This window comes from Scyliorhinus canicula, chromosome 14, assembly GCF_902713615.1.
Source record: "Scyliorhinus canicula chromosome 14, sScyCan1.1, whole genome shotgun sequence".
NCBI classification, from domain to species: domain Eukaryota; kingdom Metazoa; phylum Chordata; class Chondrichthyes; order Carcharhiniformes; family Scyliorhinidae; genus Scyliorhinus; species Scyliorhinus canicula.
In genome coordinates this window covers 43,061,167-43,074,576 of record NC_052159.1, presented here as the reverse complement: position 1 = coordinate 43,074,576, position 13,410 = coordinate 43,061,167, and the positions used below count along the sequence as shown (strand labels likewise).

At 51.1% G+C, this 13,410-nt stretch overlaps 1 protein-coding gene across 2 annotated transcripts in view; it reads left to right on the top strand.

Moving 5' to 3' along the window:
• Nucleotides 1-13,410, top strand: part of LOC119977745 (relaxin receptor 2-like) — a 185,506-nt gene that overhangs the window by 139,923 nt on the left and 32,173 nt on the right. For both annotated transcript variants that reach the window (XM_038818950.1, XM_038818949.1), the window contains one exon: nucleotides 10,905-11,123. In XM_038818950.1, coding sequence (XP_038674878.1) covers nucleotides 10,905-11,123 — 219 coding nt within the window. The remainder of the gene's footprint in view (nucleotides 1-10,904; nucleotides 11,124-13,410) is intronic.

The window sequence follows — 13,410 nt, the reverse complement described above, 5'->3', positions numbered from 1 at the left end:
GAGGGGTTTGAGTGGCCTAGTAAAGAGATCTACGGTGTTTGTGCAACTTAGCTGATGTGGTGCTGTTGCAGGAGACCCATTTGCGAGTTAGAGATCAGATAAGGTTGCGGAAGGGTTGGGTGTGGCAGGTGTTTCATTTGGGGTTTGCTAATAGGGCCCCGGGGGAGGGGGGCAGTGATCCTGATTCATAAGAAGGTAGCCTTTTCGGCGGTGAAGGTTTTGACGGATTCGAATGGGAGGTACGTGACGGTTAGTGGGTTGTTAGCAGGTGCACCGGTGGTGCGGTCAATAGAGATGCCCAAATTGGGACGCGCAGCTTTTATTAATAGGTTGTTGTCTTTGATACCGGATTTGGATCTGCACCAGTTAATCATGGGAGGGGACTTTAACTCCATATTGGATCCCCGACTAGAAAAGTCAAGGCCTAAGGCATTGAAGCCTTCTGGGATGGCAAAGGCCTTTATGAATCAGATGGGGGGAGCAGACCCTTGGAGATTTCTATATCCATGGGAGAAGGATTTTTCGTTCTCTCTCAGGTTCACCAGGGCGGCATGGTAGCACAGTCGTCGGCACAGTTGCTTCACAGCTCCAGGGTCCCAGGTTCGATTCCCGAATGGGTCACTGTCTGTGCGGAGTCTGCACGTTCTCCCCATGTCTATGTGGGTTTCCTCCGGGTGCTCCGGTTTCCTCCCAAAGTCCGAAGATATGCAGGTTAGGTGGACTGGCCATGCTAAATTGCCCTTAGTGTCCACAAAGTGGTGGAGTGACTGGGTTACGGGGATAGGATGGAGGTATCAGCTTAGGCAGGGTTCTCTTTCCAGGGTCCGGTGCAGACTCGATGGGCTGAATGGCCTCCTTTTGCACTGTAGATTCGAATATTCAATGATTCTAGGATGGTAGGTCCCAGCTGCTGGAGGTGGTGGGGATGGGGTACTCGGTTTATGCTCCTCATTATATGGACTTGGTGGTTGCGTCACACCCACTGGAGGTTTGTTACATCGCTGCTGGCAGATACTGGGCATGATTCTCTAATAGTGGAGCTATGTCCCCACGCCTGCCTGAAAACCAGCACCAACCACAACGGCGTCGACGGCCCCCGAAAGTGAGGAATTCTCAACTTTCTAGGGAGTTAGGTGACGCGGAACGGCCGGCATATTTCCGTGCATACGCAGAACGGCCGGCATATTTCCGTGCATACGCAGAACGGCCGGCATATTTCCGCATATGTGCGGGGGTTCCCTTCTCTGCGCCGGCACCCGGGCAATATGGCGGAGCTCTACAGTGGCCCGGCATGGGGGAAAGAAGACCCCCATGGAACTAGTCCGCCCGCAGATCGGTAGGCCCCGATCGCGGGCCAGGCCACAATGGGGACCCCGCCAGAGGTCGGAACCCCGCCTCCAGGATGGTCCTTGTACACTTACCTGCCAGGTCCCGCCGTGTGTGAGGTGAGTAATCCACGCCTGCGGGACTGGGTAAAATATGTCGGCCACCTGGCCCATCTCCCCCGGAGAATCGCTGGGGGAGCCGCTGTCCATGGTCCCCGACCGGCGTGGCGGGAATCCTGACCGGCGTGGCGGGAATCCCGCCGGCACCCGAAAGACAGCGTCGGAGAATAGGGAAGCCGGCATCGGGGCGGGATTCGCGTCTCCCCCCGGGGATTCTCCGACCCCAAGGGTCGACGAATCCGAGCAAATGGTTTCTATGAGAGGGTTTCCTCTGACATTAAGGAGTGTCTGAGATTTAATAGGAGTGAAGAGATTTTATCTTCCATTTTGTGGGAGGAGTTGAAGGTCGTTGTTAGAGGGAAGATCATCTCTTTAAGGCACACAAGGAGAAAAGCGAGAGGGTGGAGAAGCAGATGTCAATGGGTGCCATCTTGCAGGTGAACCATCAATACTCGGTCAGTCGGACTTCCGGTAGCGGCAATGACCAGCTGAGCCGCAGGTTCGGAGGCTCCCGAAATATACGGACTTCGGGGCTTTTTTAAAGGCCCCCAACGGAGCTGAGGAGGCAAATCCCGACGGGGGAAGAGGCCAGGAGTCGCCCCAGTGGTCCCATGGTGCAGACCAGGAGCGGAGCAGGGAGAGAATCGGTAGAAACTCTTGGAAAAAATCGGGACCCAAAAAACAAAATGGCGGCCGGCGAAAGCTTTGAAGAGCTGAAGAAGTGGGTCCGGGAGCAGCAGACGACTCTGCTGTGCTGCTTCCAGGATTTGAAAGTGGAGCTGCTGGAGTCCATCAAGGTAACCAACAGGGAACTGATGGAGACCCAGACAGCCCAGGGGGCTACGATCTGGGAGCTGCAGCAGCAGGCCACCGAGAGGGAGGACGAGGTCGTGGCCGTGGTGGGGAAGGTGGAGGTGCATGAGGCGCTCCATAAAAGATGGGAGGAGCGGTTTGAGGAGTTGGACAACCAGTCGAGGAAGAAGAATTTACGGATCCTGGGCCTCACGGAGGGGCTGGAGGGGTCGGACCTAGCGGCCTATGTGGTGATGATGCTGAACTCGCTGATGGGGGCTGGGTCCTTCCAGGGGCCCCTGGAGTTGGAGGAGGCCCACAGAATTTAGGCTAGGAGGCCCAAGCCGAACGAGCCGCCGCGGGCGGTGTTGGTGAGGTTCCACCGGTTCGTGGATCGTAAGTGTGTGCTCCGGTGGGCCAAGAAGGAGCGGAGCAGCAAATGGGAGAACACAGAGGTGCGGATCTTCCAGGACTGGAGTGCGGAGGGCCGGGTTTAACCGGACGAAGGCGGTGCTCCACAGACGGAAGGTGAGGTTCGGGTGGGGACGGTCTGGGAGGCATTGAAGGCGGTGATGAGGGGGGAATTGATCTCCATCCGAACCCATAGGGAGAGGGGGGAGCAGAGGGAAAGGGAAAGACTGATAGGGGAGATGGTGCAGGTGGATAGGAGATATGCGGAGGCCCCAGAGGAGGGATTGCTGGGGGAGAGGTGTAGACTTCAGGCCAGATTTGACCTACTGACGACCAGAAAGGCGGAAGCCCAGTGGAGGAAAGCACAGGGGGCGGTGTATGAACACGGGGAGAAGGCGAGCAGGATGCTGGCGCACCAGCTCCGGAAGCAAGACGCGGCCTGGGAGATTGGGGGAGTGAGGGATAGCGCTGGGAAGGTGGTGTGGAGGGGGGTAGAGGTCAATGGGGTCTTCAGGAACTTTTATGGGGAACTGTACCGGTCTGAGCCCCCGGTGGAGGAGGGTGGAATGGGGCGCTTCCTGGACAGGTTGCGATTCCCGAGGGTGGAAGAGGAGCAGGTGGAGGGACTAGGGGCGCCGATCGAGTTGGAGGAGGTTGTCAAAGGGATAGGGAGCATGCAGTCGGGGAAGGCGCCGGGGCCGGACGGGTTTCCGGCGGAATTCTATAAAAAGTATTTGGACCTGTTGGGCCCCCAGTTGGTCCGGACCTTTAACGAGGCAAGGGAGGGGGGGGGCTTTGCCCCCAACTATGTCGTGGGCGCTGATTTCCTTGATCCTGAAGCGGGACAAGGACCCTCTGCAGTGTGGATCATATAGGCCGATTTCGCTGCTGAACGCCGATGCTAAGCTGCTGGCAAAGATCCTGGCCACTAGAATAGAGGATTGCGTGCCGGGAGTCATACATGAGGACCAGACGGGGTTTGTGAAGGGAAGGCAGCTGAACACAAATATGCGAAGACTCCTCAATGTCATTATGACGCCGGCGGTGGAAGGGGAGGCGGAGATAGTGGTGGCGTTGGACGCGGAGAAGGCCTTCGATAGGGTGGAGTGGGAGTACTTGTGGGAGGTGTTGGAGAGGTTTGGGTTTGGGGAGGGGTTTATTCGGTGGGTGAGGCTGCTCTACGAGGCCCCGATGGCAAGTGTAGCCACGAATAGGAGGAGGTCGGAGTACTTTCGGTTGCATCGGGGGACGAGACAGGGGTGCCCCCTGTCCCCCTTGCTCTTCGCGTTGGCGATTGAGCCCCTGGCCATGGCACTGAGGGAGTCAGGGAACTGGAGGGTCCTGGTGCGGGGTGGGGAGGAGCATCGAGTGTCACTATACGCGGACGACCTGTTGCTGTATGTGGCGGACCCGGTGGGGGGGGATGCCGGAGGTGATGAGGATCCTTGGAGAATTCGGGGGTTTCTCAGGGTATAAGCTGAACCTGGGCAAGAGCGAGGTGTTTGTGGTGCATCCGGGGGATCAAGAAGAGGGGATTGGTAGGCTCCCATTGAAGCAGGCAGAGAAGAGTTTCAGGTACCTAGGGGTCCAGGTGGCGGGGAGCTGGGGGGCACTGCACAAGCTCAACCTTACAAGATTGGTGAAGCAGATGGAGGAGGAGTTTAAGAGATGGGATATGTTACCGCTGTCACTGGCGGGGAGGGTGCAGTCCGTCAAGATGACGGTGCTCCCGAGGTTTTTGTTCTTGTTCCAGTGCCTCCCCATCTTTATCCTGAAGGCCTTTTTCCGGAAGGTCAACAGCAGTATCACGGGATTTGTGTGGGCGCATGGGACTCCAAGGGTTCGAAGAGTGTTCCTGGAATGAGGCAGGGATAGGGGGGGGGCTGGCGTTGCCCAACCTCTGTGGGTACTACTGGGCGGCCAACGCAGCGATGGTGCGTAAGTGGGTAATGGGCGAGGAGGGGGCAGCGTGGAAGAGGATGGAGGCGGTGTCTTATATGGGCACGAGCCTGGAAGCGCTAGTAACGGCGCCGTTGCCGCTCCCTCCAACGAGGTATACCACGAGCCCGGTGGTGGCGGCTACCCTCAAAATTTGGGGGCAATGGAGACGGCACAGAGGAGAAATGGGGGGCTCGATGGAGGCCCCGATACGGGGGAACCATCGGTTCATCCCAGGGAGCATTGATGGCGGAATCCGGGGCTGGCACAGGGCAGGGGTTAGGAGGTTGAGGGACCTGTTTGTGGAGGGGAGGTTTGCGAGCTTGGGGGAGTTAGAGGGGAAGTTTGGGCTCCCCCCGGGGAACATGTTTAGATACATCCAGGTGAGGGCGTTTGCCAGGCAGCAGGTGGAGGGGTTCCCCTTGCTACCCCCACGGGGGGTGCGGGATAGGGTGCTCTCGGGGGTGTGGGTCGGAGGAGAAAGGATCTCGGACGTATACCGGGTGATGCAGGAGGTAGACGAGGCCTTGGTGGAGGAACTGAAGGGTAAATGGGAAGAGGAGCTGGGTGAGGAGATTGAGGAGGGGACATGGGCGGATGCCCTGGAGAGAGTGAATTCCTCCTCTTCCTGTGCGAGGCTTAGCCTCATACAGTTCAAGGTGCTGCATAGGGCCCACATTACGGGGACAAGGATGAGTAGGTTTTTTGGGGGCGAAGACAGGTGTGCTAGATGCTCGGGGAGCCCAGCGAACCACGCCCATATGTTTTGGGCGTGCCCAGCGTTGGGGGAGTTTTGGAAGGGGGTAGCAAAGACGGTGTCGAGGGTGGTGGGATCCAGGGTCGAGCCAGGCTGGGGACTCGCAATTTTTGGGGTGGCAGTGGAGCCGGGAGTGCAGGAGGCGATAGAGGCCGGTGTTCTGGCCTTTGCGTCCCTAGTAGCCCGGCGGTGGATCTTGCTCCAATGGAAGGAAGCGAGGCCCCCAAGCGTGGAGGCCTGGATCTCGGATATGGCGGGGTTCATTAAATTGGAGAGGGTGAAATTTGCCCTTAGGGGATCAGTACAAGGGTTTTTCAGGCGGTGGCAGCCGTTTCTGGACTTCCTGGCGGAACGGTAGGGAAATAGGCCGGCAGCAGCAGCAACCCGGGGGGGGGGGGGGGGGGGGGGGGGGGTGGGGGGGGGGGGGGGGTAAGGATTGGGGGGAGGGAGAACTGTGCACATGGGTTTGTGGAGGGTGCTATCTCTCTCTTGTTTGGTTTTTTTTTTCTTTGTTGTTCTTTCTTTTTGTTTGAAGTTGCTCTTGAAGCTGGGGGGGGGGGTATTGTTCATGGGATGTTACCGCGGTTGTATGTTAATAGAGCTAAGATGTTTATATTTTGTATTTTATATTTTATTTTGTAAAAATTTCAATAAAAATTATTTTTAAAAAAATACTCGGTCAATCAAACACTGGAGTTATTGGCTAATAGGAAGAAGCTGCAGTTGGAGTTTAGGCTGCTGTTAATGAATAGGGCGGTGTCCCTGCTGCGGCGTTCGAGGGGGGGCTTTTTTATGAACATGGGGAAAGGATAGTCACTTGTTGCCGCACCAGTTGGGGCAACAGGCAGCCTGGATTGTGCCTTCCTATTTCATTATTGAATATGAATGCAAAGCTGCTGGCGAAGGTCTTGGCTAAGGTCTTGGAACCCTGCCTCATATCGGAGGAGCAGATGGGGTGTGTTAAGGGAAGACAGTTGTCGACCAATGTTCAGCGGCTGATTAATGTTGCTTTGTTCCCCCCTGTCCAGCCCCTGAGTTGGAGGTGATTATCTCACTCGATGCAGAAAAGGCATTTTATGGGTTCGGGTGAGGCTATTTATTTGAGATTTTTGGGAGGTTTGGCTTTGGGCTAGATTTATATCTTGGATCCAGCAAACGTCCATACAAACATTTTAAGTTTGAAATACTTCCAACTGAGGAGAGGCATGAGACAGTGGTGTCCACTCTCCCCGCTATTGTTTGTATTGGCAATTGAACCTCTGGTCATAGCATTGAGGTCACCCACGAAGTGGAGGGGGATAGAGAAAGCGGGGAGGGAGCATTGGGTGTCATTGTATGCAGACAACCTGTTACTGTATATGACGGACCCTCTCCAGTGCAGAGCAAATAATGAAGCTGCTTGAGAGGTTTGGATCCTTCTCGAGCTATAACTTGAACTTGGGAAATAGGAAATGTTTTCGAATGAATTTCCCAAGGAGGGGAGTTGATCTGGGAAAATTGCCTTTTCGCTCGGCCAGGTCCAGCTTTCGTTACCTGAGAGTTCGGCTGGCCCATGATTGGGCCTCCCTTCAGAAGTTAAATTTCAGGGACCTGGTTAAGGAGGTGAGGGTTGACCTAAAGAAGTGTGATAACTCCCACTGATTTTGGCGGGGGGGGGTCAAAATGAATATCCTACCAAGATTTCATTTTTGTTTCGGTGCCTTCCAGTTTTCTTCCCAAATCTTCCTTCGCGAGAGTCAATAAGATGATCTTGTCTTTTATTTGGGCGGGCAGGACCCCTCAAATCCAAAGGGGGTTTTTAACAAAGGGATAGGCAGACAGGGCCTAGCATTGCCCAACGTTTGTACTACTATTGGGCAGTGAATATTGAAAAGGTGCGGGGATGGTATAGAGGGACGGCTCCATGTGGGGACAGATGGAGAGGAATGACTGTCAGGACACCAGTTTGAGAGGATTGATCACAGCTCCCTTCCATTTTCCCTGCTAAAATGGACTGCCAAGCCGGTGCCCATGGCTACCGTGAGAATATGGGGACAGTTTAGGCAGCATTTTAAACTGTGTGCTATGTTGGTGTTGGCCCCATTTGTGAAAACCATTATTTTGTGCCAGCAGTTTTGGACTTATCCTTTGGGGCTTGGGGAGAAAAGGCGTTAGAGAGGTTTTGTGACTTGTTTGTAGATGGGAAGTTCGCTAGTTTTGAGGAGTGGCTGGAGATGTATAAGCTTCCAAGAGTTAACCAGTTTCGGTATCACCGGGTATGAAACTTTGTCCGCAAGGAAATTCTTCCTCCCCTTTGACCCCCCCACCCTCACTGATGGACAGAGTTCTCTCAGCTGTTGATATACATAAGGGGAGGGTGTTGGAGATTTATGTGACTGAGCAGCTCCCACTGGACGAGATTAAAAGGATGGGTGTGTCCAGAACCAGGGGTCAGAGTCTGAGGATTCAGGGTAAACCATTTCGGACAGAGATGAGGCGACATTTCTTCACCCAAAGAGTTGTAAGCCTCTGGAATTCATTACCACAGGAAGTAGTTAATGCTAAAACATTAATTATATTCAAGAGGTGGCTGGATATAGCACAAGGGAGAATGGGATCAAAGGCTATGGGGAGAAAGCAGGATTAGGCTAATGAGTTGGATGATCAGCCATGATCGTGATGAATGGCAGAGTAGGCTCAAAGGACCAAAAGGCCTCCTCCTGTTCCTGTCTGCTATGTATCTATGTATGTATCTAGAAATGGGAAGAGGAGTTGGTCCAGGAGATTGGAGGAGTGGGGGGGTTGGGTGAAACGAGGCTCTGAATAGTCAACTTTACCTCTCATGCGCTAGGCTCAGCCAGATTCAATTTAAGGTAGCGCATAGGACACATTTTTTCAAGATGTGGAGATGCCGGTGTTGGACTGGGGTGAGCACAGTAAGAAGTCTTACAACACTAGGTTAAGTCCAACAGGTTTGTTTCAAACATTTCTTCAAGGCACGAATGAGTGGGTCTTTCCGTAATGTAGAAGATAGGTGCGAGCTGTGCTCTAGAAGGCCACCGCATCATAAACACATAGTCTGGTCCCATACTAAGCTTGTGGACTTCTGGGTCTCCTTCTTCAGCAGCATGTTGGGAATTCTTAGAGTTGTTTGGAACCATGCCCTTTGGTGGCTATTTCTGGGATTGTAGATTTACCTGAGTTGCAGACAAGGGCAAAGGTGGATGTTGTCGCCTTCACTTCCTTAATAGCCCGAAGGTGAGTGCCGTTTGGTTGGATGTCCTCTGCCCCTTCCAGTGCCGCAGCGTGGTTAAATGGCCCAATGGAGTGGAAAAAATCAAGTATATCATGAAAGGGTTAGCTGAAACGTTCTACTTGAGGTGGAAGCCGTTTATTTCCTATTTCAGGGAGTTGGTCACCGTCAGATATTAGGGGGGGAATAGGGGATTGGTTATTGTTTCTTTTGGGTTGGGGTGGAAGGGTTGAAATGTTGAAAATATTGTACGTTTATGGATGTAAAAGTGTTATATTGAAAATTTGTTAATAAAAATATATATTTTATGAAGATAGAGAGACATATACAAATTGAGCGGAAACTAGGAAATGTTTTAAGGAAACGGAAAGAGGGGGTAAAAGGGAAAGGAAAGGAGTGCACGTCGATGCAGTAGGTGAATTAAAAGCGAGAAGGTTGCAAAAAAGGGGAGGTTGAGCGATGAGGTTGAAGTAGGGAGCAGGGTTTGAAATGGAGAAGAGTATTTGAACCAATTGAATTTTGTAAGCAAACAAAACACCTTGAGAAATCAGGGACGGTGAGGATGCGGTGAGGATGCAGTGAAGGACGATAACTCATTAAGAGTGTCGGCCCTCAATCTTACATCATCTACTATTTATAGGAGCAAGTGGAATGGAGGGAGACTGGATAGCAAGTTAAGCTGAGATGACTGGATAATGAAGCAAGCAACAGGGTTGAGTGGATAGTTCTTAAAGATGGGGATAACATGAAGTTCAAGCACATGGACTGCGCCTAAGTTCTAAAATATGGATTGATTCTACTGGCATCAAATCTTTATGTACATTCACAGAAAAGCTTAATCCATAGAAACAAATTATTTATAATGGACAATTATTGCAGCCCAACGCTCCAGACACACAGAGGATATTATCAAGAGCTCAACTCCTGATCTCTAAATCAGCCAGATAATCAAGTTCATTATACAGCAGCAAGGGCAAAAACATGCAGCAGAAGTGATGTTTAGTGAGAGCTCCTGGTGCTAATCCCCCTCAATGGCGTGGGCTGAATTACCTTGTCATCCGGACTATGAAGGGCATCATCCTCACCTTAGAGTTTGTTAGGCTCGGAGGGTTCTGTGCTGTCCAAACAGTCCCCCTTGGTCTCTAGCAGCTGTATTCCTGCTCCAGTTTCCCTCACCAGTTCTCCAGACACTGAACAAGACTTTGGACGGCTCCACCATGCATGAGGTCACCATTTCAGGGTTCTTGCTTCGTCTTTAGCCTGCTACTCATGGTATCTGGCTCCACACCCATTCCCCCCCCCCCCCCCCCCCCCAATCCTAGCCTGCCAAAGATGCTGCTTACTGCAGGAAGTGGCTCACAGAGCCAACCAGTTCCTCTGTCTGACACTCCCCATTGCCACCTGATGGCGTAGAGTTAATGATCAATGATTGGAAGTGAGAGAAAAGTGAGTAGGTGAAGGAGTAGAGCATGTGATGAGGTGGAGATTGAAGATGCATTAGTATTTGCAAGGGATAGATAGTAACACAGTCTATGGGAACCATGTGTTCTCTGCTACCATCACCCACCACAAATGCAGCTTGCAGCCATTGCTGTCTTCTTTACCAACTCACCAACTTCCATCTCAAACATAGTAAGAGAAGAATATGGAGAAGGAAAGATGAAAGAGAGAAAAGCATGAGAGAACGAGACTGAGCAGATGAGGTGATGGAGAGAAACATTGACATAAGGGCAGAAAGTGACAATTTTCTCTCATGCGCAATGAGAGATCAATTAATATTTTTTATTAAAAATGTCTGCGGTACTTTTTTTGCAAACCTTTCTATTGTGGATCTTAATGGAAATTGCCTATGTAGTTTTGTGTCATCGTCATACCTGCCTGCAATATTGGCAGGAGAGTGACAGGTTTACACGGTTTCCCTTGTAAATGTGGAGATTAGCATTTACAATGAAAATAAACATAAGGACAGAATGTACAACTTTAAAATGGGGACTAAGTTACGCATGTATATCCTGGTCCAATTATTGCTACTCTTTAACACTATTTCACCTAAAAGCTACATTTGTTCTTGATTTCTCATTTCAAACTACCCGTGGTTTTATTCCCTCATGTGTAATACTACAGATGATCAACTGGTAAAAAAATAAATTTACTTTCTCTGTGAGCCTGTGGTGCTGCTAGATATATCCTGAACAGTAATATGAGAAAAGGGCTTTGAATAGGTGACCTGCTTATGCCTTGAATGCATAGGGAAAATAATGGGAGAAAAATAAATAGAATACTTCCTTAGATACCAACTTATGCAATGTTTCTTTTTCTTTTCTGATAGGATTGAACCTGATTGCCTTCATCATAATTGTCTTCTCTTACTCGAGCATGTTTTATTCCATGCACAAAACTGGAATCCAGACACCAGAAATGAAAAGGCACATTCGAAGTGAAGTCGCAGTGGCTTACAGATTTTTCTTCATAGTGCTTTCTGATGCCCTTTGTTGGATTCCAATTTTTCTCTTAAAAGTCCTCTCATTGATTCAGGTGGAGATTCCAGGTATCTCCTACTGTTTCTTCATGCTTCTTTTCCCTTGATAAAAGTGCAATATTTTGTTTGTTACAAAAAGATGTTTTCTTGATCGTATAATTTGCTGCATTTGTCTCCCAATATTTCAGGTTAGTAGCTCGTGTATTTCTGCAAGTTGACTGATACAGGTAGAATTCTAGCTGTGCACTGAAATTGTATCAACTAATAATGTTTCAGGTTTTCAATGGGACTTTAAAAGGAAATAGAATGAACGAGATTAGCTTAGGCAGAAACAAAGCTAGAAATAAAAAGACAGAGACAATGGAGAAAGGACAACAGTAGTAAAGTATTTCTTTAAGCTGAAAATGTTTAGAAACATTTATTTCAGATACATGTGTTTATTAAATAGTAATAAAACCACTCCGGATATTAAATTAGATTTATTACTATCGCATTATTTATTTATTTCAGAACAACATACATTGGATGAAGATGTATAAAATTAGCTGATATAGTTTCCTAAATCATCAGAAAGTTTAAGGATTAACTGAAAATCTTTCACACAACAATGGACCATCGATAAGCTGAAAAGCCAACTAAGGCAATTTTAGGACAGATCCTAGCAGCAGAGCTGTGTTACCTTTAGAACATGATTTAAAACCATTTACGATCAGACTTTATGCATAGCAGCAGCAGTACGATGACTATTTAGACCATACTGTATCACCTACAATGGCCTCTCTTATAGCTCTCCGCCATTACCTTCGGTGTCCAATGTAGTGAACCACTGTGTACACCTGTATTAGGGGATGTAAGGTAGGACCTGTACTACAGGTTTTCCGGTAGCCCCTGCCGGCTGGCTCCGCCCACTAGGAGCTGTATAAATATGCGTGTCCTCCATTGATCTGCCATTTCGCCAGTTGCAGTAGGAGGCCACGCATCTGACTGCAATAAAGCCACAGTTGTACCCAATCTGAGTCTTTGTGCAATTGATCATGCATCAATTTATTGCAGTCAGATGCGTGGCCTCCCACTGCAGCTGGCGACGAAATGGATATCAGAATCAAACCTGATCGCCTGCAGCTGGATCCGCACTCGCCCGACGCCAGAAAGGACTTTAATCACTGGCTAGCTTGTTTCGAGGCTTACATCAATGCAGTAAACCCCACACCGACGGAGGCTCAGAAGATACAGGTCTTGTATTCCAGATTGAGCTCAAGCGTGTTCCCGTTGATCCAGGACGCCCTGAATTATGCAGAAGCGATGGCACTCCTAAAAGAAAACTACGCGCAGAAAGCGAACATGATCTTCGCCAGGCATGTACTTTCCACTCGCTCTCAACTCCCTGGTGAGTCCATTGAAGACTTCTGGTGGGCCCTAATCACACTCGTCTGGGACTGTGACTGTCAGGCCGTTACGGCCGCCGAACATTCTAATTTCCTCATGCGCGATGCGTTCGTAACAGGGATTGCGTCGGACCCCATCCAACAACGACTCCTGGAAGGAGCCACACTCGACCTAGTGGAGACAAAACCTTTAGCGCTCTCCATGACGGGCACATCCCGTAATGTCCAGGCCTACACCCCTCGCTGCGCGGCCCACCTGTCCTACCCCTCCTGGACCCCGCAAACGACCCCGCCAGCTGGGGCCCTGTGTAGTCAATACGCCTGCACTGCACGCCAAACCGTGCACCCCGGGGTTCCCTGCTGCTACTTTGTGGCCAACAGAAGCACCCCAGCCAACGCTGCCTAGCCCGCGCCGCCACTTGCAAGTCCTGCAGCAAAAAGGGCCACTTCGCAGCAGTGTGCCAGGCCCGCGCAGTCGTCGCTATCGCCCCCTCCCCCCTGCCAAATGCACAATGGGTGCCGCCATCTTCTCCTCCAGGGGTCACGTGCAGCCAGTGGGCGCCGCCATCTCCTCCCTCTCAGTCCACGTGCGGCCCATGGGTGCCACCATCTTTCCCAGCGCCACCAACGTGCGTCCCATGGGCGCCACAATCTTCTCCCAACCCCTCAATGTGCACCCCATGGGCGCCACCATTTTGTTCCCCACAGGACCTCTGGAGGCCGCCATCTTGTCTTCCCCACTGGGCTGGAATGCCAACTAAATCCCACGATCTGGGTCGCCGACGCTCTCCATCCGAAACCTCTGATGACCACCCGCAGCTTGCCTCGATGACGCTGGACCAGTCTCGTCCACACAACCTGGCCATCGCTTTGACAACGGTGAAAATCAACGGCCACGTGACCTCTTGCTTGCTGGACTCCGGGAGCACCGAAAGCTTCATACACCTGGATACGGTAAGGCGCTGCTCCCT